General features: G+C 34.6%; 3 protein-coding genes across 5 annotated transcripts; 1 reads left to right on the top strand and 2 right to left on the bottom strand.

Moving 5' to 3' along the window:
- Positions 1-6,931: 6,931 nt before the first annotated feature.
- LOC146742810 (uncharacterized) lies at positions 6,932-7,949 on the bottom strand. The gene has a single exon (XM_085499062.1). The coding sequence runs from the start codon at positions 7,842-7,844 to the stop codon at positions 7,284-7,286; it is 561 nt and encodes a 186-aa protein (XP_085355188.1). The 5' UTR covers positions 7,845-7,949; the 3' UTR covers positions 6,932-7,283.
- Positions 7,950-8,048: 99 nt separating this feature from the next.
- On the bottom strand, positions 8,049-9,613 carry LOC146742809 (uncharacterized). 2 transcript variants are annotated; one of them, XM_085499060.1, is made up of 2 exons: positions 9,524-9,613; positions 8,049-8,692 (listed from the first exon to the last, which is right to left on the bottom strand). In XM_085499060.1, exon 2 carries the CDS (start codon positions 8,669-8,671, stop codon positions 8,075-8,077), a length of 597 nt encoding a protein of 198 aa, XP_085355186.1. In that variant the 5' UTR covers positions 8,672-8,692; positions 9,524-9,613; the 3' UTR covers positions 8,049-8,074. The 2 variants fall into 2 exon arrangements, with proteins under 2 accessions (XP_085355186.1, XP_085355187.1); XM_085499061.1 differs by having other exon boundaries at positions 8,049-8,689; positions 9,524-9,605.
- A 68-nt stretch (positions 9,614-9,681) lies between these two features.
- Positions 9,682-25,266, top strand: LOC146742808 (cilia- and flagella-associated protein 91-like). Of its 2 annotated transcripts, XM_085499059.1 has the most exons (16): positions 9,682-9,881; positions 10,179-10,255; positions 10,503-10,660; positions 10,755-10,901; positions 11,897-12,256; positions 12,674-12,831; positions 13,149-13,331; positions 14,019-14,347; positions 14,573-14,719; positions 15,592-15,813; positions 16,132-16,280; positions 16,663-16,754; positions 17,818-17,987; positions 18,683-18,952; positions 22,136-22,191; positions 24,510-24,593. In XM_085499059.1, exons 1-15 carry the CDS (start codon positions 9,815-9,817, stop codon positions 22,160-22,162), a joined length of 2,556 nt encoding a protein of 851 aa, XP_085355185.1. In that variant the 5' UTR covers positions 9,682-9,814; the 3' UTR covers positions 22,163-22,191; positions 24,510-24,593. The 2 variants fall into 2 exon arrangements, with proteins under 2 accessions (XP_085355185.1, XP_085355184.1); XM_085499058.1 differs by lacking the exon at positions 22,136-22,191 and having other exon boundaries at positions 24,510-25,266.
- The last annotated feature ends 1,196 nt before the right edge of the window (positions 25,267-26,462 follow it).

Here is a 26,462-nt window from a genome sequence, read left to right as displayed (position 1 = left end):
CAACTATAGCCTAGAATCTTCAGGAATCCACTCATTATCCACACCTAATGCCTAGAACCTAATGGAGTCAACTAATTTTACACAACTACAGTAATCCATGTATTATCCTCACCAAATGCCTAGAATCTAATGGATTCAACTAATTTTACACAACTACAGCCTAGAATCTACAGGAATCCATGTATTATCCACACCTATTGCCTAGAACCTAATGGATTCAACTAATTTTACACAACTATAGCCTAGAATCTACAGGAATCCATGTATTATCCACACCTATTGCCTAGAACCTAATGGATTCAACTAATTTTACACAACTACAGCCTAGAATCTACAGGAATCCATGTATTATCCACACCTAATGCCTAGAACCTAATGAATTCCACTAATTTTACACAACTATAGCCTAGAATCTACAGGAATCCATGTATTATCCACACCTAATGCATAGAACCTAATGGAGTCAACTAGTTTTACACAACTACAGCCTAGAATCTACAGGAATCCATGTATTATCCACACCTAATGCCTAGAACCTAATGAAGTCCACTAATTTTACACAACTATAGCCTAGAATCTACAGGAATCCATGTATTATCCTCACCTAATGCCTAGAACCTAATGAAGTCCACTAATTTTACACAACTATAGCCTAGAATCTACAGGAATTCATGTATTATCCTCACCTAATGCCTAGAACCTAATGAAGTCCACTAATTTTACACAACTATAGCCTAGAATCTACAGGAATCCATGTATTATCCTCACCTAATGCCTAGAACCTAATGAAGTCCACTAATTTTACACAACTATAGCCTAGAATCTACAGGAATTCATGTATTATCCTCACCTAATGCCTAGAACCTAATGAAGTCCACTAATTTTACACAACTACAGCCTAGAATCTACAGGAATCCATGTATTATCCTCACCTAATGCCTAGAACCTAATGAAGTCCACTAATTTTACACAACTATAGCCTAGAATCTACAGGAATTCATGTAATTTCCTCACCTAATGCCTATAACCTAATGAAGTCCACTAATTTTACACAACTATAGCCTAGAATCTACAGGAATCCATGTATTATCCTCACCTAATGCCTAGAACCTAATGAAGTCCACTAATTTTACACAACTACAGCCTAGAATCTACAGGAATTCATGTATTATCTACACCTAATGCCTAGAACCTAATGAAGTCCACTAGTTTTACACAACTATAGCCTAGAATCTACATGAATCCATGTATTATCCACACCTAATGCCTAGAACCTAATGAAGTCAACTAATTTTACACAACTATAGCCTAGAATCTTCAGGAATCCACTCATTATCCACACCTAATGCCGAGAACCTAATGGAGTCAACTATTTTTACACAACTACAGGAATCCATGTATTATCCACACCTAATGCCTAGAACCCAATGAAGTCCACTAATTTTACACAACTATAGCCTAGAATCTACAGGAATCCATGTATTATCCACACCTAATGCCTAGAACCTAATGGAGTCAACTAATTTTACACAACTAAAGCCTAGAATCTACAGCAATCCATGTATTATCCACACCTAATGCATATAACCTAATGAAGTCAAATAATTTTACACAACTATAGCCTAGAATCTTCAGGAATCCACTCATTATCCACACCTAATGCATAGAACCTAATGGAGTCAACTAATTTTACACAACTACAGGAATCCATGTATTATCCTCACCTAATGCCTAGAACCTAACGGATTCAACTAATTTTACACAACTACAGCCTAGAATCTACAGGAATCCATGTATTATCCACACCTATTGCCTAGAACCTAATGGATTCAACTAATTTTACACAACTATAGCCTAGAATCTACAGGAATCCATGTATTATCCACACCTACTGCCTAGAACCTAATGGATTCAACTAATTTTACACAACTACAGCCTAGAATCTACAGGAATCCATGTATTATCCACACCTAATGCCTAGAACCTAATGAAGTCCACTAATTTTACACAACTATAGCCTAGAATCTACAGGAATCCATGTATTATCCACACCTAATGCCTAGAACCTAATGGAGTCAACTAGTTTTACACAACTACAGCCTAGAATCTACAGGAATCCATGTATTATCCACACCTAATGCCTAGAACCTAATGAAGTCCACTAATTTTACACAACTATAGCCTAGAATCTACAGGAATCCATGTATTATCCTCACCTAATGCCTAGAACCTAATGAAGTCCACTAATTTTACACAACTATAGCCTAGAATCTACAGGAATTCATGTATTATCCTCACCTAATGCCTAGAACCTAATGAAGTACACTAATTTTACACAACTATAGCCTAGAATCTACAGGAATCCATGTATTATCCTCACCTAATGCCTAGAACCTAATGAAGTCCACTAATTTTACACAACTACAGCCTAGAATCTACAGGAATCCATGTATTATCCACACCTATTGCCTAGAACCTAATGGATTCAACTAATTTTACACAACTATAGCCTAGAATCTACAGGAATCCATGTATTATCCACACCTATTGCCTAGAACCTAATGGATTCAACTAATTTTACACAACTATAGCCTAGAATCTACAGGAATCCATGTATTATCCACACCTAATGCCTAGAACCTAATGAAGTCAACTAATTTTACACAACTACAGGAATCCATGTATTATCCACACCTAATGCCTAGAACCCAATGAAGTCCACTAATTTTACACAACTATAGCCTAGAATCTACAGGAATCCATGTATTATCCACACCTAATGCCTAGAACCTAATGGAGTCAACTAATTTTACACAACTAAAGCCTAGAATCTACAGCAATCCAAGTATTATCCACACCTAATGCCTAGAACCTAATGAAGTCAACTAATTTTACACAACTATAGCCTGGAATCTTCAGGAATCCACTCATTATCCACACCTAATGCCTAGAACCTAATGGAGTCAACTAATTTTACACAACTACAGGAATCCATGTATTATCCTCACCTAATGCCTAGAACCTAATGGATTCAACTAATTTTACACAACTATAGCCTAGAATCTACAGGAATCCATGTATTATCCACACCTAATGCCTAGAACCTAATGAAGTCAAATAATTTTACACAACTATAGCCTAGAATCTTCAGGAATCCACTCATTATCCACACCTAATGCCTAGAACCTAATGGAGTCAACTAATTTTACACAACTACAGGAATCCATGTATTATCCTCACCAAATGCCTAGAATCTAATGGATTCAACTAATTTTACACAACTACAGCCTAGAATCTACAGGAATCCATGTATTATCCACACCTATTGCCTAGAACCTAATGGATTCAACTAATTTTACACAACTATAGCCTAGAATCTACAGGAATCCATGTATTATCCACACCTATTGCCTAGAACCTAATGGATTCAACTAATTTTACACAACTACAGCCTAGAATCTACAGGAATCCATGTATTATCCACACCTAATGCCTAGAACCTAATGAATTCCACTAATTTTACACAACTATAGCCTAGAATCTACAGGAATCCATGTATTATCCACACCTAATGCATAGAACCTAATGGAGTCAACTAGTTTTACACAACTACAGCCTAGAATCTACAGGAATCCATGTATTATCCACACCTAATGCCTAGAACCTAATGAAGTCCACTAATTTTACACAACTATAGCCTAGAATCTACAGGAATCCATGTATTATCCTCACCTAATGCCTAGAACCTAATGAAGTCCACTAATTTTACACAACTATAGCCTAGAATCTACAGGAATTCATGTATTATCCTCACCTAATGCCTAGAACCTAATGAAGTCCACTAATTTTACACAACTATAGCCTAGAATCTACAGGAATCCATGTATTATCCTCACCTAATGCCTAGAACCTAATGAAGTCCACTAATTTTACACAACTATAGCCTAGAATCTACAGGAATTCATGTATTATCCTCACCTAATGCCTAGAACCTAATGAAGTCCACTAATTTTACACAACTACAGCCTAGAATCTACAGGAATCCATGTATTATCCACACCTATTGCCTAGAACCTAATGGATTCAACTAATTTTACACAACTATAGCCTAGAATCTACAGGAATCCATGTATTATCCACACCTATTGCCTAGAACCTAATGGATTCAACTAATTTTACACAACTAAAACCTAGAATCTACAGGAATCCATGTATTATCCACACCTAATGCCTAGAACCTAATGAAGTCAACTAATTTTACACAACTATAGCCTAGAATCTTCAGGAATCCACTCATTATCCACACCTAATGCCTAGAACCTAATGGAGTCAACTAATTTTACACAACTACAGGAATCCATGTATTATCCACACCTAATGCCTAGAACCCAATGAAGTCCACTAATTTTACACAACTATAGCCTAGAATCTACAAGAATCCATGTATTATCCACACCTAATGCCTAGAACCTAATGGAGTCAACTAATTTTACACAACTAAAGCCTAGAATCTACAGCAATCCATGTATTATCCACACCTAATGCCTAGAACCTAATGAAGTCAACTAATTTTACACAACTATAGCCTGGAATCTTCAGGAATCCACTCATTATCCACACCTAATGCCTAGAACCTAATGGAGTCAACTAATTTTACACAACTACAGGAATCCATGTATTATTCTCACCTAATGCCTAGAACCTAATGGATTCAACTAATTTTACACAACTATAGCCTAGAATCTACAGGAATCCATGTATTATCCACACCTAATGCCTAGAACCTAATGGAGTCAACTAGTTTTACACAACTACAGCCTAGAATCTACAGGAATCCATGTATTATCCACACCTAATGCCTAGAACCTAATGAAGTCCACTAATTTTACACAACTATAGCCTAGAATCTACAGGAATCCATGTATTATCCTCACCTAATGCCTAGAACCTAATGAAGTCCACTATTTTTACACAACTATAGCCTAGAATCTACAGGAATTCATGTATTATCCTCACCTAATGCCTAGAACCTAATGTAGTCCACTAATTTTACACAACTATAGCCTAGAATCTACAGGAATCCATGTATCATCCTCACCTAATGCCTAGAACCTAATGAAGTCCACTAATTTTACACAACTATAGCCTAGAATCTACAGGAATTCATGTATTATCCTCACATAATGCCTAGAACATAATGAAGTCCACTAATTTTACACAACTATAGCCTAGAATCTACAGGAATCCATGTATTATCCTCACCTAATGCCTAGAACCTAATGAAGTCCACTAATTTTACACAACTTCAGCCTAGAATCTACAGGAATTCATGTATTATCCACACCTAATGCCTAGAACCTAATGAAGTCCACTAGTTTTACACAACTATAGCCTAGAATCTATATGAATCCATGTATTATCCACGCCTAATGCCTAGAACCTAATGGAGTCAACTAATTTTACACAACTAAAGCCTAGAATCTACAGGAATCCATGTATTATCCACACCTAATGCCTAGAACCTAATGAAGTCAACTAATTTTACACAACTATAGCCTAGAATCTTCAGGAATCCACTCATTATCCACACCTAATGCCTAGAACCTAATGGAGTCAACTAATTTTACACAACTACAGGAATCCATGTATTATCCACACCTAATGCCTAGAACCCAATGAAGTCCACTAATTTTACACAACTATAGCCTAGAATCTACAGGAATCCATGTATTATCCACACCTAATGCCTAGAACCTAATGGAGTCAACTAATTTTACACAACTAAAGCCTAGAATCTACAGGAATCCACTCATTATCCACACATGATGCCTAGAACCTAATGAAGTCAACTAATTTTACACAACTACAGCCTTGAATCTACAGGAATCCACTCATTATCCACACCTGATGCCTAGAACCTAATGGAGTCAACTAATTTTACACAAATCACTATTTGGAATAGCTCGGCATACCAATATATCAATTAGTAATATATATAATAATTAGTAATATATTACTATATATTAGTAATTGATATATACTAATATTTATCAATTAGGATCTGTAAACAATCCAAATAAAATAAGATTCTAGTTTGAGCTTTTTTTTTCAATTTTCATACATTTTATTTTGTTTTGTTGTTATATTTTTTAACGTATTTAGTAATCACAAAATAAACAATTAACTAAAATTAAATTAAAGCAAAATAAAATAAAATAATCCCAAACTAGATTTTTATTTTAATCAAAGTGGTATCCACACTGCCAGCTAGACTGCCAGACACAGGTTGACAGAGATAACATATTTTATATTTATATAAAAAGGCCACTTAAGTAAGCTAAAAAAAATCATTTAATAAGTCTCAATGTATACATTCCTTTTGGAAGGTTTTAATACCAACATATATTACTGCATAGAACAGAGTAATTACTATATATGAACAATATTCTTAAAAAAATAGAAATCTATATAGTATAGAAGAATATGTAAACAGTAATGACAATACATATGCACTAAATAAATTGCAGCTAGTAGTCCAGCAACCAAATTATTTACAAGAAAAGTGTGAATATTCATTGAAAAGTGGTCTAGATAACTATTTGATAATATTAGGATTCACATTGCAGATAAAGTATAATACTATGACTACCACAAACCTGTTTTACAATTCAAATAGACAGGTGGCCAAGGGAACAAGATTGAAACATGTTCAAATGCCACCATTGATAAAAGCCACTGAAATTTATCAATATTTATAAAAAATAAAAAAAAGAACAGGTTGTAGTCATGACAATATGCTAAAAATAAACATAACAATGAATAATAATGGATGACATTTAATTGATTATTTTTTAGATTTACAGTGAAGACTGTGCTTTGCTATAATTTATTTGATCTGATCAGATATTGTAACTTATTTAGGAAATGTATATTAGCAATCAACATTATTTTTATTTACCTTGTATTCAAATTAAAAAGAGAATCCAGTTTGATTACTGAATCACCTCTTTTTCCTCCATCACAGACAAGGCTACTACAGATATATAAACACATTGCCCCATTACATTTATTGAGTGCCTACATCCCCATTTGTGGTGATTTTTGTGATTCTTGTTTCAATTACAACTCAGCAGAATTAATAGAGTAACGCTGCAGAAACTGAAATAAAATTAGGAAAGTATCACAGTTGTTGCATTTCCTTATGGAAGCCTGTAGTTTAAGTAATTTGTATTTTCTTATAGCCTTTTTGCTAAATCCGGGATTATAATTTTCGTATATTTGATTTACAAATATGTATCCTCCACATTAGGATCCAAGTCTGTGGACTCTAACTTTAAAATCACAGTCGGCTGGTGAGCCTTCAGAGCAAGAATGAAATGTTTATAAGCGTGTGGTCCACGAAATGGCAGACAGTCAACCAAAACACGTGCTTTGTCTTCATTACTTTTTGCATTTCTTATTTTGTCAAAATCTTGGTAGGTGAGTATACCTTCCATGAGTAGATACTGAGTGATGTCTGGTTTGGTTAGATCAAGCTCACGAATCAAAGCATCACGGTGTTTAAAAAATCGTTGACATTCATCTTGGTTGGTGTCATCAGGGTGTTTAATAATCGCTGTGTCATTAAGTAACTCCAGCAAGCCAGGATAATGGTCTTTTAAAGAGAATTTGAAATGCTGGAAAGCTAGGGGACCTTTTGACGGCAAAATGTCCAGTAGTTTGCGAACACGGTTCTGAGGATCTCGTATGGCATAGATTTTATCACAATCAAATTCTGTTAGCACAATACGATTCAAGTACAGAATTAGACGATCCACTATGATTTCTTCTTCATATAAACACATTGCCCCATTACATTTATTGAGTGCCTACATCCCCATTTGTGGTGATTTTTGTGATTCTTGTTTCAATTACAACTCAGCAGAATTAATAGAGTAACGCTGCAGAAACTGAAATAAAATTAGGAAAGTATCACAGTTGTTGCATTTCCTTATGGAAGCCTGTAGTTTAAGTAATTTGTATTTTCTTATAGCCTTTTTGCTAAATCCGGGATTATAATTTTCGTATATTTGATTTACAAATATGTATCCTCCACATTAGGATCCAAGTCTGTGGACTCTAACTTTAAAATCACAGTCGGCTGGTGAGCCTTCAGAGCAAGAATGAAATGTTTATAAGCGTGTGGTCCACGAAATGGCAGACAGTCAACCAAAACACGTGCTTTGTCTTCATTACTTTTTGCATTTCTTATTTTGTCAAAATCTTGGTAGGTGAGTATACCTTCCATGAGTAGATACTGAGTGATGTCTGGTTTGGTTAGATCAAGCTCACGAATCAAAGCATCACGGTGTTTAAAAAATCGTTGACATTCATCTTGGTTGGTGTCATCAGGGTGTTTAATAATCGCTGTGTCATTAAGTAACTCCAGCAAGCCAGGATAATGGTCTTTTAAAGAGAATTTGAAATGCTGGAAAGCTAGGGGACCTTTTGACGGCAAAATGTCCAGTAGTTTGCGAACACGGTTCTGAGGATCTCGTATGGCATAGATTTTATCACAATCAAATTCTGTTAGCACAATACGATTCAAGTACAGAATTAGATGATCCACTATGATTTCTTCAGCGAAACGTTCCCGATGAATACGTAATTTTTCTCTGTCTCTGGCTTGCATTATGGCTGTTTATAAGTTCTGCTGAAAAAATTAAAATAAAAGTGACAATTTTTTATTAACCATTACAGTACTTGCTCTACTAGTAATATATGTGCTTATCTCAAAATATTTTTCTCATGAAAACTATTTGCTAAATAAAAAAACTGCTTATTTTTAAACATTTTTGTATTCACTCTGGTACTGTATTTATAGCAATAAATATGTGTAGTTTTGAACAAGAGTTTCACCTAATTTTTAATTCGTTCTGTCTAACAATAAACAGAAATAAAACATATTATTTCAAATCAACAAAACCACCATGACTCATACCTTGGGTGAATATATTAAAATATACTATACTATTACTGTACCCTAATGTATTAACATAGTCTTGTAATTATGGGAGATTTGAAGTGCTACAAATATTAATTTATTAAGGTTGAATTGCCTGTAAATGTAGTTTTTTAAAAGAATAATCAGAAATATTCATATTCTATTCCAGTATCAATCTATTGAAAGCAGCATACAATAAACAGGTGTGGCAGGTTGTCTTAATTACACACACACCAAGTATAGGACGTGTTGGTCACAGACTGGTAAAATGACGTAAGTGTCTTTAAAACAGTTGTTTTGTAAATTGAGACACAGACTTCTAAAACAACTAATGGTATCATCTAAATGAAAAAGTTTGATAATAATAAAACAGTTGTTTCATTGAACAACGGAAGTTACACTCTGATCTGAAGTGATGCACCTACATTCGGCGGGTGTGGTTACTTTTTTGACAGCGTTAAACGAAATATTCAATTTAATGATAATACCAACCATTAAATATAATCATGTCTAGATGGAATAAATACGAAATATACTTACCACTACTGGCTTAACCGACCACGGTTACTTCCGGACAATACACTTTCACCTTCACTGATCTTCATTGTTGCGTTTAAGAGCTAAGTTCTCGCGAGATTTTGCGAGGCTTGAAGAACACTCAATCAAATTACCGCGCATGCGCAGGTTGCTATGACTGCGAAGTAAATTTTAGAAGGCAAGAGAGGGAGTCCATTTTGCACTTTTCGAAGCATCAAAACATTGCCATTTTCGTTAGAAATTGTGGATTTTCGATAACAAATGCAGTTAATGTAATTAACTAAGTTGCCCAAGATGTCGATGACTCAAACGATTCGGAAAGGGCAGGCGAATCCGTCCCGTACTCATGATTATTTATATGGTAAGTTTGCTGGCACACCATCGACGATCTGTGAGGTTTTATGAATGTTACAGTTGTTACTGACTTTATAGTCCTAATTTTACTAAATTATTATAATGTTTGTATGTTTTTTGTATTACACGTGAAATGAGTAATTTGAAATCTGCGTGCAAATATTAAAATACGTAATATTGTTTGTTTATGTACGTGTGCTTAACACTTAATAACAGATTAATGGTTTGCGACTTTTTGAAATAAGACTTATTTTTCATATTTCCAATAAATTGAACAATGTTTTAATTTGTATCTCGTACGCAGATCCTCTGTTTAGCCTATCCAGTGACAGAGACCATGCAAGGGCAACATTTAAAGCCCATACCAGCACGGACAGGGTTGTAAGTATTACTTTTGTTATTTAAATTCATTCAGTTTTATTATTTTTTTACTGACTGTAATTTCACTCTTATTTATGAATATAGCCATGGCTTCGATTATATGTACAGTTTGTACAGTATTGTCTTCTACTTTCAGAAATTAGTACCTACATGAGTTGTATAGGTGACATTTTTCAATTTTGGTATCAACATAAATTGTTAATAATAATATCTATTTTTTTTCTTCAATACTTTTGCGTTTTCACAGCGAAGGGTACCTGAACACAACACCATGTTCAGTGCTCTACGGCATTTCCCAAGATTCAGTATGAGACTGGATGCAACTGACCCTGTTCCTAAATTCATATCTCGTCAATGGAGAGGATATGGTGATCAAGCCAGAGAAGCTCTTGTTAGATACACCACGTAAGTATCATTGGCTTTACATGTGAGATTTCTAGTCTCTTTCACTGTTTTTATGGAAATATTTGGTTTTTACACTGTCTTTATTTTTATTCAGGTTCAACTATGACCCAAATGTTCAAGTTCCTCAGAAACAATTTTCTGATGCCCAAGTAGCTGGTCAAAATAGGTACAAATATTTCAGACGACCAATTATTCCATTTTTACAACAAGTACCTCCTGAAGTTGTCCTGCAAACCACAAAGTAAGTTGATTTGTCTGTTACAGTTGTTAGTTCTTGATCAATTCCTGATTCTTGTGTCTTGTTTCCATTAACCCTCTTCTCACTGGAATCTCCTTTCCTAGGGTGCAACTCTCATTGAATTTATAATTTTGAATATTTGCTGATAGAAATGTTCTCATCATGTCAGGATTTTCACATGAGCTGAAGTTTATAACATCACTGTGACTCCTTGTCCCCAAATCCCCCTTCCAGCAATTTATAACATCACTGTGACTCCTTGTCCCCAAATCCCCCTTCCAGCAATTTATAACATCACTGTGACTCCTTGTCCCCAAATCCCCCTTCCAGCAATTTATAACATCACTGTGACTCCTTGTCCCCAAATCCCCCTTCCAGCAATTTATAACATCACTGTGACTCCTTGTCCCCAAATCCCCCTTCCAGCAATTTATAACATCACTGTGACTCCTTGTCCCCAAATCCCCCTTCCAGCAATTTATAACATCACTGTGACTCCTTGTCCCCAAATCCCCCTTCCAGCAATTTATAACATCACTGTGACTCCTTGTCCCCAAATCCCCCTTCCAGCAATTTATAACATCACTGTGACTCCTTGTCCCCAAATCCCCCTTCCAGCAATTTATAACATCACTGTGACTCCTTGTCCCCAAATCCCCCTTCCAGCAATTTATAACATCACTGTGACTCCTTGTCCCCAAATCCCCCTTCCAGCAATTTATAACATCACTGTGACTCCTTGTCCCCAAATCCCCCTTCCAGCAATTTATAACATCACTGTGACTCCTTGTCCCCAAATCCCCCTTCCAGCAATTTATAACATCACTGTGACTCCTTGTCCCCAAATCCCCCTTCCAGCAATTTACTATTACTAGGTGACATTGTATTAATTTATTTGAGTTTTGTTGATGATGTAAAGATAGGAATAATGTCACTGTATGAATTTTAATTTCACTGCCTACAAACATGTATTTTGCAATTACCTTGTCTGTATTTAGAGTTGATCCTCTATCTGCACCCGATGAAGCTATGGCACGTCCACCGACACCACTGACAAGAACCGTAGAAATACAGACAGATTACAGAGATAGTGAAGCACAGACAGATCCATATACTCCGGAATACGTAGTAAGACCTGGGTCTCAGCCTGAGTTGCTTACACTTGCTACGCTGTCACATGGACATGGTTTACCAGCTGGGTTAGCTGAAGTGGAGATGATTGAAAGGGCTAGAGCTAAGAGAGCATGGGAAGCAACATTACCAGCCTTAAGTGATACAAATCAGTTGGATAAACGCAGAAAAATGATGGATGAGATGGAACGAAAAGAATGGGAATTACGAGAACAAGAGATTGAAAAGTAAGTTTAAGTGCAGTGAAAGCTAGTTTAAAAATATTATTAATAGGTAATCCAATAGATCATTGCTTCATAGACAAATAGGATTATTAAGTAATGCTTTTTAATAAATGCATTAAAGATTGATTTGGATCAACAAACATCCTGTGAAACAAAACACAAAAATTTCCTTCATCCCTACTGTATGTGGCACATTTCACAGACTTCGCACAAAATTGCCAAAAATGTAGCACAGGTGATATACTGACAAACAATGACAAAAACACTTTTTTTGGCCTAACTGAATTTCATTTCTTTTATTCTAGTCTACACTAATAAGTGTTCCAAATTCCCATATTTCAAATGAAATATCTTCACACTGTTGTGACTCAGTGTTTTTCATCTGTATGACAATTTCACTTTTATTATCATATTTTACAGATTACAAGAAGCCAGACTCGAAGTCTTGATGCAAATCTTGAAAGAAAGAGAAGAAAACCACCAAGAATTGAACGCTAAGAGACTGGACAAATTATGGTCCAAAAAACAACAAGAAAGAGAAGACAGGGTGAAAAGAATTCGTAATGAACATATCAAAAGTATGATATATTCTCACCTCAGATTAGTAATGTGTATTTACTAAGTAATTAAGTAGTAATAGACAAGTCTCACACTACAATCAAACTTCCCATAGACAACAATAACAAACTTTGATGTAATGTATTTGCTCTATTAGTAGTGCATACATTTAAATAAATGAAGTAAATTCAAATATTTTCATGATTCGGTGAATAACAAATACTATACATAGTTTACATGTGCTTCTATTGAAGATGTATTTTTAATATAGTAAATATAGTTGTCCATCTTCTGATATGTTTGTGACAAACTAATATTTCTGTATTCTTTCTTACAGCTATTCGTAAACTGACTGAAACACGGCGTAAAGTAGAAGGAAAGTTGGAACGGCGAAATATTACTCAGAATTATTCTAACTTTGGAAGTCAAGTGTATGCACCAATGACAAGGTTAGGTGTCTTTCTAGACAGAGGATCAGAACAGTTTCTTGTCAAGAGTAAATACCTCAGTACATACCAAGGTAAGCTTATAGGGTGGCCAATTTATTCTTTGGTTCACTTTTACAAGTCTCATAAGTATGGGGGAAAACTTGCTAACTCATTCATGGGCAACTTGACTGATGCAAATCATTTGTATACTTTTCAGTCCTTAAAAAACTTCTTAACATTATTCAAAATGTTTTTTAGCAATTCCTAGCATTTAGTTGTGATAGATCAGGGGGTAATTGTTGGTCATCTGCTTTAGTAAAAAAACTAAGTGGTTGGTGAGTTATTGAGTAAGTTTGCTAACTTGTTGCCCCAATACTTTGCAGGGAACTGCAAATAAATATAAGGTATTCATATTATAATAATTACACTGTTACATAAGTGTCACAAGGTTTTCTCATCAAATGCTTCAGTGTCCAAGCATAATGAATAATTTGTGATGTAGAAAAAGTAACAAGCATAAATCTAAATTATACCGTTTCCTGAAAACATTGAGAATTTTTATTGTTTTACACAGAGATTCATGGAGTTTTACTTAATGTATATAAAATAAATCCCAGTGAACAATAAATTGCAAGGATATAAAACACAGTTCTTCCAAATTGGCATTATGTTTTGAATTTCATGTAAACAAACAATGTACTTTACATGTCTTTGTACATCACTATATTACAATACCCAATTTTAGTTCCTTATGTTCTTGTAAATATATTCCAACTTAGGACTAATGGAGCTGGAGAACTCGCTGCCAGACTACGTCACCCAACCCAGGATACAAGCACCTAAACCCAAAAGTGCTGGAAAAAGTGGATTTGTAAAGCGTGCACAGCGTAGAGGAAAAGAGCTAACTGAAATCCACAGTGTTATAAAGGATGCCAGAACGAAAGCCTTAGAACCACCCAAACCACTACGATTTCTACAAAAGATTGAGAAGCCGGTACCCAGACCACCAACACCATCGGTTGAAGTTCCAGATCAAATGGAAGAAGAGAGAGAATTGTCTATTATTCTTTTACAGCAAGTTATTCGTGGTAGAGCAATACAAAATATGGTGGGTTTTCATTTATTTATGTCTTGAATGATGTCGTAAATATATTCTCATCATTACAAGTTATTTTCTCAATGCAAGACTAAATTTCAGAGAAGTCACTGTCCTAGATTTCTTACAAAATTTAGTGTTTTTTCCTGACACAGAATTTGCAAAAAATAATTATGGAATAAGAGCAGTTTACTCTAACTTGTAATACATGTACTATGTTACACTTTATTTTTTTAGATGTTTGAAGGTAAAGAGAAGCGTTTAGAATTAATACGAGAATTGAGAAGTACGCATGCCTTGCAAAATGCTGAACAGCAGATGAAGAAACAAGATAAACAAGCTACACTAAATCTACAGAGACAGAGAAGATTGCATGAGCATAAGGTGTGATATATCTGTTATATTAGGTACATCAGTAGTACTCGCTACTAGTAGTGGCGGAGCTGGGGGGGGGGGTCCCCCCCCCCCCCCCCCCGAAAAATTTATTCAATATGTTTTTTTATAATATAGAAAAGTCATTAACTTAGTCTGGCGATTTTAAAGTTTGGACCCCCCCCATAAAAAAAACCTGTATCCACCCCTGACTAGCGTACATGTAGCACATCTCCAATACAAGCACATATAAACCCAAAATTGCATACAAAAAATACTTATTTTGACCATAGAAATACCTTAAATAATTTATGTAAATGCATGCTAATAAAGCAAATACTGTACTTAGTATTACTACATGTCTGTCAGCATAAACAATAGAATTTAGCCATGAAAACCCATACTGACTGGTTGAAGTGTTTGAATGTATTATGGACCTCATTCTGATTTGTAATATGTGGATTTATGTTAGAACACTTTCATTTGGTTGCAACAGATGTAGCAACAAAGCACCGACAAATCTATATTAGAAGCCGCATCCCCAATAGAAGTCACATCCATTCTTTTTGAACAATTAAGAATGAAGAAGATCACAATTTCTACAGATGTTCTAATAGAAGCTGCATCCCCTCTGTTGCATTGTACCATTTTAATAGAAACCACTGCTTCTAATACTGATTTTACAGTAATATGTGATGGAATAGAATAAAATCAAATAACTGAACAAAAACAATGGCTCAGACACATCTCACAGAATGCTTTTCGCTGCATTTTCAGGCCATTATTTTTCACAGGCTTATAAGAATATTTGTTTAGTTGAATTAATACAATTTGACTGGTACATAACATGATCTGGTTACTAATCATGTTCCTATGGTATATAGGAATCCTATGTTGAGGAAGCAATGGCTCAACTGGAAGGAGCTGCCAATGGTGACATGTTGGATTTCCTTAGCAAGGAGCTCATCCGGTTACAGGAAGAACGTCGTATCCATGCATTCTCCATGCTGGCTGAAAGGAAAAGACGTATCCGTGAAGCAGAGGAATCTGGAAGAAGGCAACTTGAGGAACGAAGAAGGAGGGAAGAGGATGAAATCTTCAAACAGGTGAGTACGATTTTATATGAAAGGTTATGACACTCTACAATCTGATAAAATCATTGAAATCTATGTATATGGTTTGTTCTATTGATTTAGTAAAATTGCTGTTACTAATTTTACAAAAAGGATTTTAATTTTCAATGAAAAGACTTTTTGGCTGTTTTGTATGGAGTTTATTTTTACTGATTTTTGATGAGTTGAATGTAAAATATAGAAAAAAGGGTATATTCACTGGAATTTTTTTTAGTGAAAATAGATTCTGAGGGATGATAAAGTATTTTACAGTATAGTGTTTGACATGGAAGTTTTTCTTTGATATTTCAGGTGGTCAAGGTTCATCAGAATTCTGTGGACACCTATTTAGAAGATATCATTTTACAGGCTGTGGATTTCACAGCTGATGAGCAAGCCAGAGGTGAAATACAAGCACAGGCTGAAAAGATTAATGATATTGCATATGATATGGAAGATAGGTATGTAGTGTTATCACTAAATGTGTATACTAACTAAAACATATGTCTCACTCCTTGACTCCTACTCACATGTACTTGCCTAAATCTGCAATCGGTTTATGTTCCTTTATCTGAGTGTGTTCAACACATGATTTAATAGTCATTAAGCATGTTTTATTTCATCTCAAATTACGTGAGAAATTTTGATCTTCAAACACAAATTAAATTGCGAAAAGAAGTATTAGGTTCTGTGTATAAAACATTAGTGTAAAGTGGTTATTTTAACCAAAATCGGCTAGTAAGGCGTCATATGACACAGGTCTGTGCTGAGACAACGATTTGACACAACACAACGATTTGACATGTTCATGCTGTAACTATATGCTGTTATTCCTTTTTTCAGGCGTACTAAACTTGAATCTGAAGAAATAGTATCTGAATTAGTCCATGGCTTCTTGATACCAGAAGTACGGAAACAGACGATAAAAGAGAAAGGTAAGACGCTTTACATTGTGGTTTCTGTTACCAGAAGATTTCAAATTTGAATAACAAAAAAGCTGTTAGAGTTAATGTGAATATATTTTAAATCAGAAATATTACCAGAATTAGAACATATCTCACACTTAAAAACACTTCATCTGATGGTCTATGCATTTGTGATAGTACAATTTCAATGTGTGCAGAACAATGTACAAAACCTCTGAAGAGATTGTTTCTGGATTTATGGCAATAGAAAAATAATTACATTGCAATTGCATTTCATTAATGAATATGACATTTTGGTGTACAGTAGTATAATATGAGGTTATTATGAGAATACCGAAAAGTATGAAGTACAGCAGAAGTATTGACTGACGTGCAATTACATTATTGTTATATATCTTTTCCTCCCGAGGACACATCATGGGAATGGTGAAATACAAACAGATTGAGCAAACTTCTTTGTGTGGGGTCAAACCCTGGGGCTGCCCTGTTTGTTTGTATTAGGACGCTTACGCACATAATCATTCCATATTTGGAATCCGCATTTCCTAATATGGTAGGATGAAAATACCCAGTGCAATAAGTGAAGCATTAAAAGTTCTGAGCTGGAGCATAAAATAACAATAATTACCATACTATGTAACTTGAGTGGACAGGATCACAACAGTTGAAAAAGAAAAACTTTACATATTTATATTCTTGTTTTTAAAAGTGAGCTACGCATATAGAATAGAATAGAATTCTTTATTGATACCGTAAAGATAACATGACATTTAATTTTTGGTAAACAAGTTAATAAAGATTTATACATAGTTGAGGAATCATAAAACTTTCCATGATAATTAAAGAGTGTTTGTAGAAGTGTTCTTAATACTCATTATTTGTACAAATTTTTTATATTTATTTATATCTTGGAATCCATCTATACAGGATTTGGCTGAATGTGTCTGTTGTTTGCATATATGGTGCATTCTGTTGTGAAATGTTCTTCATCTTTATCAATTTTGGCAGTTTTGTAAATACAGTAAATATATACAAAACCATTGAAATTGACAATATTATGTATCTTTCACAGTAAAACGTCAACAACGTAAACATCTGCTTGCTGCACACAAGATAATCCATGATGAAGGAGAAGGAACCATGGAGATGCATCCCAAGCCAGCAACACCAGTACCAACTAAAGAACAAACACCTCCTTCAACACCAGTAGCAGAATCAAGACCAACATCGTCAAGATCAAAAGTAAGTTCTTGTCACTGGTATCAGAGAATAATGCTTAAACCATTAACTAATACATTCATTGATCAATTATTTTAAACCATTAACTAATACATTCATTGATCAATTATTTTAAACCATTAACTAATACATTCATTGATCAATTATTTTAAACCATTAACTAATACATTCATTGATCAATTATTTTAAACCATTAACTAATACATTCATTGATCAATTATTTTAAACCATTAACTAATACATTCATTGATCAATTATTTTAAACCATTAACTAATACATTCATTGATCAATTATTTTAAACCATTAACTAATACATTCATTGATCAATTATTTTAAACCATTAACTAATACATTCATTGATCAATTATTTTAAACCATTAACTAATACATTCATTGATCAATTATTTTAAACCATTAACTAATACATTCATTGATCAATTATTTTAAACCATTAACTAATACATTCATTGATCAATTATTTTAAACCATTAACTAATACATTCATTGATCAATTATTTTAAACCATTAACTAATACATTCATTGATCAATTATTTTAAACCATTAACTAATACATTCATTGATCAATTATTTTAAACCATTAACTAATACATTCATTGATCAATTATTTTAAATCATTAACTAATACATTCATTGATCAATTATTTTAAACTATTGTTGTAATATATTTGTTTGCAGTCTGCAGCATCCCGTCCTACATCTGGTGCTTCTAAAGCCAGTTCCAGAAAGGCTTCAGCACAAGGCGATGCTGAACCAGATGCTCAAGGATCAAGACCAGGATCTAAATCAGCATCTCATGCAAGTTCTAAACCAGCATCACAAGCAGGATCCAGACCTGGTTCAAGTGGATCCAGAAAGAGTGATAGAGGAACACCAGTGACATCTAAGCCTGCATCCCGTAGGAGTTCTGCTGCTTCTGTTAAGAGTGACAGAGCTGGATCTCCTAAGGTTAGTCTTGTCAACTTACTTTGGACATCACCAGTGTGATATTTTCAACTGTCATTTATAGGGTTGTGTGCTTCTAACAGAAAAATAGTGTTTGTAGAAATGTAGGAGAGTAATACTCTCTCTGATATTGCACCGTTTGTTAGAATTTCTTTTAATTTCACAAGAAACTAATTTTCAAAATCACAGAATTAAGACAGAAAGTTGCAGTAAACATTTCCCTGGGGTCATTAACACAGAAAGTTGCAGTAAACATTTCCCTGGGGTCATTAAGATAGAAAATTTCAGTAAACATTTCCCTGGGGTCATTAAGATAGAAAGTTTCAGTAAACATTTCCCTGGGGTCATTAAGATAGAAAGTCGCAGTAAACATTCCCCTGGGGTCATTAAGATAGAAAGTTTCAGTAAACATTTCCCTGGGGTCATTAAGATAGAAAGTCGCAGTAAACATTCCCCTGGGGTCATTAAGATAGAAAGTTTCAGTAAACATTTCCCTGGGGTCATTAAGATAGAAAGTTTCAGTAAACATTTCCCTGGGGTCATTAAGATAGAAAGTTTCAGTAAACATTTCCCTGGGGTCATTAAGATAGAAAGTTGCAGTAAACATTTCCCTGGGGTCATTAACACAGAAAGTTGCAGTAAACATTTCCCTGGGGTCATTAAGATAGAAAGTCGCAGTAAACATTTCCCTGGGGTCATTAAGATAGAAAGTTTCAGTAAACATTTCCCTGGGGTCATTAAGATAGAAAGTCGCAGTAAACATTCCCCTGGGGTCATTAAGATAGAAAGTTTCAGTAAACATTTCCCTGGGGTCATTAAGATAGAAAGTCGCAGTAAACATTCCCCTGGGGTCATTAAGATAGAAAGTTTCAGTAAACATTTCCCTGGGGGTCATTAAGATAGAAAGTTTCAGTAAACATTTCCCTGGGGTCATTAAGATAGAAAGTTTCAGTAAACATTTCCCTGGGGTCATTAAGACAGAAAGTCGCAGTAAACATTCCCCAGGGGTCATTAACACAGAAAGTTGCAGTAAACATTTCCCTGGGGTCATTAAGATAGAAAGTTGCAGTAAACATTTCCCTGGGGTCATTAACACAGAAAGTTGCAGTAAACATTTCCCTGGGGTCATTAAGATAGAAAGTCGCAGTAAACATTTCCCTGGGGTCATTAAGTTAGAAAGTTTCAGTAAACATTTCTCTGGGGTCATTAAGATAGAAAGTTGCAGTAAACATTTCCCTGGGGTCATTAAGATAGAAAGTCGCAGTAAACATTTCCCTGGGGTCATTAAGTTAGAAAGTTTCAGTAAACATTTCTCTGGGGTCATTAAGATAGAAAGTTGCAGTAAACATTTCCCTGGGGTCATTAAGACAGAAAGTCACAGTAAACATTCCCCAGGGGTCATTAACACAGAAAGTTGTAGTAAACATTTCCCTGGGGTCATTAAGATAGAAAGTTTCAGTAAACATTTCCCTGGGGTCATTAAGATAGAAAGTTTCAGTAAACATTTCCCTGGGGTCATTAAGATAGAAAGTTGTAGTAAACATTTCCCTGGGGTCATTAAGATAGAAAGTTTCAGTAAACATTTCCCTGGGGTCATTAAGATAGAAAGTTTCAGTAAACATTTCCCTGGGGTCATTAAGATAGAAAGTTTCAGTAAACATTTCCCTGGGGTCATTAAGATAGAAAGTTGCAGTAAACATTTCCCTGGGGTCATTAAGATAGAAAGTTTCAGTAAACATTTCCCTGGGGTCATTAAGATAGAAAGTTTCAGTAAACATTTCCCTGGGGTCATTAAGATAGAAAGTTGCAGTAAACATTTCCCTGGGGTCATTAACACAGAAAGTTTCAGTAAACATTTCCCTGGGGTCATTAAGATAGAAAGTTGCAGTAAACATTTCCCTGGGGTCATTAAGATAGAAAGTTGCAGTAAACATTTCCCTGGGGTCATTAAGATAGAAAGTTGCAGTAAACATTTCCCTGGGGTCATTAAGATAGAAAGTTGCAGTAAACATTTCCCTGGGGTCATTAAGATAGAAAGTTTCAGTAAACATTCCCCTGGGGTCAGAGTCACAGTAAACATTTCCCCAGAGTCATTAAGTGAGAGAGTCACACTAAACATTGTCCTGGGGTCAGAGAGTAAGTAAACATTTCCCCAGAGTCATTAAGTGAGAGTCACACTAAACATTGCCCTGGGGTCAGAGAGTAAGTAAACATTTCCCCAGAGTCATTAAGTGAGAGAGTCACACTAAACATTGCCCTGGGGTCAGAGAGTAAGTAAACATTTCCCCAGAGTCATTAAGTGAGAGAGTCACACTAAACATTGTCCTGGGGTCAGAGAGTCACACTAAACATTGCCCTGGGGTCATTAAGATAGAAAGTTGCAGTAAACATTTCCCTGGGGTCATTAAGATAGAAAGTTTCAGTAAACATTTCCCTGGGGTCATTAAGATAGAAAGTTTCAGTAAACATTTCCCTGGGGTCATTAAGATAGAAAGTTGCAGTAAACATTTCCCTGGGGTCATTAACACAGAAAGTTTCAGTAAACATTTCCCTGGGGTCATTAAGATAGAAAGTTGCAGTAAACATTTCCCTGGGGTCATTAAGATAGAAAGTTGCAGTAAACATTTCCCTGGGGTCATTAAGATAGAAAGTTGCAGTAAACATTTCCCTGGGGTCATTAAGATAGAAAGTTGCAGTAAACATTTCCCTGGGGTCATTAAGATAGAAAGTTTCAGTAAACATTCCCCTGGGGTCAGAGTCACAGTAAACATTTCCCCAGAGTCATTAAGTGAGAGAGTCACACTAAACATTGTCCTGGGGTCAGAGAGTAAGTAAACATTTCCCCAGAGTCATTAAGTGAGAGTCACACTAAACATTGCCCTGGGGTCAGAGAGTAAGTAAACATTTCCCCAGAGTCATTAAGTGAGAGAGTCTTACTAAACATTGCCCTGGGGTCAGAGAGTAAGTAAACATTTCCCCAGAGTCATTAAGTGAGAGAGTCACACTAAACATTGTCCTGGGGTCAGAGAGTCACACTAAACATTGCCCTGGGGTCATTAAGATCCTACCCATGCACTCCCTGTGCTGTACACCATGTAGTCCAATACTAAAAAGTCACTCACTTTCTGGACATAACTCACTTTCTAACTTGCTATCTGTTTTCCATTCCTTCTGATGTAATCATAGGAGGGATCCAGCCAAGAGTCACACTAGAATAGTGTTCTGCCTTTTACTCTGTAGTTGTAAGTAATCTGATGCATACTGCTATATGCACTCAATAACCTGATTATAATTAGCATAATTAACAGTGGCTGTCGATTAACATAATAAGTATTATTGTATATGTGCAAACAATAGACTTCTAGTCATCCCCTGATACCTACAACCAGTTATTTTATTTGAGTATTTTTGTTTTAGTCTGCAACACTAGCATGTGAATAACATTACTGCATGTTTAGTAGATTATAAAGATATATGTTAGTATGTAAGGTTCTTTTTGTAATCTGTCAGCATATGGGTTAAGGTAGTAACATAGGGAAAGAGAGTTGAAAATTAATCTGTGCTTGCGACATTTTAAAAAAAGTTACTAAAAAGTATGTTAGATATTGGTGATACAGTAGTGCATATACCGTACCAATGTTTGTATGAGTGGTTACCTGATGGTCAATTTTGCTGTTGTTGTTTTTAACTATTTTGAATATAGCTATGACTGTTTTTCACATTTTCAGTATTGATATTGTGAACTAGATTTAGATTGGAAATTCAAAACACTGATGACTGGAAGAACTATACCTTGTTTTTTCATTATCTGCCTTTGTTTTTTAGCTACCACAAAATAACTACAGACATGATACCAACAATCTGTTGGACAATATTAACAGGTTGTAATTGGAAAACTAAAACATAGAGAAAAATATTGAGACAAGTTTCTTGTACATGAAATAAATCACAAAAAACAACACTCCAAAATAAACATTAAGCCGGAAACCTTGCAAAGTGTAAAACCATCTTTATTTGACCTTTGACAAACATTGGTACAGCATATACACTATTGTATTCACCTATATCTAAGCTTTCAGATGATGTATAGGTTATATTTGATTATATTTGCAGCACTGAATCAGGTGGCCAATTGGTCTATAATAATCCTAATTCTTTAAGAAGATGTCTGTATCACAGATTAATTTTCAAGTAGTTTTACCCCTATTGATACCTTAAATTGCCAGCAGCACAAGCATGTGGGAAACTCATTATGTATTTTGTGAAATATTACATTAGAGATTTTTACCTTTTCTGAATATTGTTGTTTTGCCTAGGTTTATCCATTGTATATGTGTCAATAATTATTAGAACAATAACTTGCATCATTGTAAATAATTTTATACTGGTTGAAAGCAAAAAGTATTAATTTATAAAATAAATTTTGCATGGGTTATAAAAAAGCGTATTTATAGATAATATTAGTTTAAAAGCATCTGTTATTATACATGTAATGTCTAAATCTCTTTGTGAACGTAAAAATGTAAATTTTTATCTTACTGATATTCATTCTTGATCTTGAATTAACTAAAGAATTTTGTTTTTTAATATTATATATCTGACAAACCAATATAAAATGTTAAGTATCCCATCTGAAATGAAATTGTGACTATTTATAGAGTTTAAATTATTGTGTATACATAACAAAGACATGTGTAATTGATACTACTGATGGCTTTACACAAGTCTGACACATTGTAATCATGTTTGCTTTGGATGATGACACTATCATCTTTGATATAATGCAATTATCTTTGCTTTAGATTTATTTTAACATATTACCAAACACTAACCTCTAAATATTAAATAAAGTATGCTTTGTTTATTCTACTCATTTTTGCATGGTTTCTAATACTTGACTATGATAGCTGTCAAACCAGTATGTGATTGGTACAAATCAATATCATTCAAAACACAATTACAATCTGTTAAAGGATACAACGGTACAAAATGTCTAGTCCGGTAGCTCATGACTGATTTTTTTTTAACTTCATTTAATGGCAAATTATAAACTTCTTATATAATTTGATAGGTCCTCTTTGATCAACACCTTGGCGGCAGCAAAATATCTAGAGTTAGCCAATAAACTTGAAAGCATATTTTCATACTAAACAATAACAATCGAGAGAGTTCGGCTTTAAATGTTTGCTACATGATAAAGTAACAAACATGATTTGACACTTTGTACAATATCGTCGTTTCCTTACAATAATTCATACTGGTACTGACAGTGATAATTAAGATAGTCAGATGCCCTGTTTTATTTCCATGCTCTAACAGTGTCATGTCAGTGGTATCCAGTAAACTGCTGTATTTACATGATTTGAAGATTTCATGGCATTTTTTAAGTCAAAATTTCACAGAAGTTACGAACACTTCATGTTGATGGACACAAATGCACAATTTGCACCGATTCATGAAAACATATGTCTCGATAAATTAAAGCAGTTTACAGTAACTTGACGACTGTTAATTCCAGTCACGTAAGAAAATGTTATTGACTGTCATTCTCTGTTTGCAGGTTGACAAACCATCATCAGTTGCAAAAGAATCACCAAGAGCTTCTCCAGCAACGAAAGAATCCCCTAGAACATCACCTGTTGCTAGGGAATCCCCTAGAACATCACCTGTTGCTAAGGAATCCCCTAGAACATCACCCGTTGCTAAGGAATCCCCTAGAACATCACCTGTTGCTAAGGAATCCCCTAGAACATCACCTGTTGCTAAGGAATTCCCGAGAACATCACCTGTTGCTAAGGAATCCCCTAGAACATCACCTGTTGCTAAGGAATCCCCTAGAACATCACCTGTTGCTAAGGAATCCCCTAGAACATCACCAACTGCAGAAGATGAACCTGAAAAACCTGCATCACCGGTAAAAGAAAAGACACCAGAACTAGCTGTTGAAAGTGAGAAAGCAGAAACTACTGAAGAACCAGAAGATAAAACTGGAGAAGTGATGTTGCCAACTGAAGAAGCTACAGAAGAAAAGGCAGACACTGAAAAACTCAGTTCTCGATCAGGAAGTGCTAAAACAGAAGATACAGGAACACAAGATTAATTTTATTAATGTATTGACTTTTTACTGGAAATAAAAATTTATATTGAATGGTGACTGTATTCATAAAGTATATTATATGGGTGTGTTCTAGTCCAGGACTCTCCCAAGATCATGACGTGTGTAAAGATCCCTGAATTGCCTAATATTTCTATATTTACACTTCTTCCAAACGTATGAAATGTTAGTCTTGTCATTAAAGCATTCATATATGTAATAATTTGTTGTTTAATAACATGTGTAATAATTGCTCTGACACAATGGAACATGAGCTTTAAAGGTCACATGAAGAAGAACTTGTAACATGTGCCTGATGCATCACACACCAATCTGAAAAACATGGCTTGAACTGTGATTTTGTAATCAACATTACCAATAAGAAAACTTGTGTGATTCAGTAAGTTGGTCAATCCTGAGAATTTCAACAAATCTATGGAAATATTGATCAATTGTCAGCTCTTTGCAATGTAATTTCAATTCAGATCAGATTTTGTAAATGATGTAATTGTTACGTTTATTTATACGATACAAATGTTTTAAGAACTTTGTGATAAGCATTGCCTCTTCTGCTGTTGTGAATGAAATCTGTTCACAATATGACAAGTGCACATGATGGTATTTTTTTTTACTTCTATATGCAATCTTCAATTAAGCATATATGTGAATATTTCTTGTTTCCTGGCCCATTTTGAAGTGTTCTAAATTTCTTGCATTGAGTTTAAATTGGTCCTTGTAAAAAACTTGATTAATGTACATAAATAATTATTTTTTATATGAACATTTAGATTTTAAAAATTTAATCATGAACTTTTGTATTCTCATGGTTGTAAATGATACATTCTCATGGTTGTTTTAAGTATGTAAATAAATCTAATTGTCAAAATCTTGGCTTCGTTTTTTTTTCTCATTTATCTGGTACACCATTAAGTGCGGTGTTTGTGATTGAGTACAGTGCTCAAAGTACATCAAGCGACCATATTATTGGTCGGATATACACAGGCTCAAAGTACTGTCAAATACTTTATTTTCGCTTGGAATTAATTTTTGCTGAAGGAATGATTTGGTAAAAATAAAATCCAGCGAATATACCGGTACCTTTTTCCTATATTTTACATTCAACTTGTCAAAATTCAGTAAAAATAAATTTCATACAAAACATCCAAAAATATTCAGCAAAAATTAAGTATTTTACAGTACCGGTAACTCCAGTGACCATATTATTAGTCTGATAGTTCATTGGTCAGATTAACATCATGTGACTGTATTTGAACAACAAAAATACGCCAAATGGATTATGAAGAAAACATTTTTTATTAATTCTACATCATTACTACAAAAGAGAATAAAATACACCATCAAAGTTATTTTTAAAACCACAATTGAGCTAAAGTTGCATTTCAGATAGCCAGGGTACTT

This window comes from Saccoglossus kowalevskii, chromosome 5, assembly GCF_978046115.1.
Source record: "Saccoglossus kowalevskii chromosome 5, keSacKowa6.1, whole genome shotgun sequence".
Taxonomy (NCBI): Eukaryota; Metazoa; Hemichordata; class Enteropneusta; family Harrimaniidae; genus Saccoglossus; species Saccoglossus kowalevskii.
This window is presented reverse-complemented; position numbering and strand designations above follow the sequence as displayed.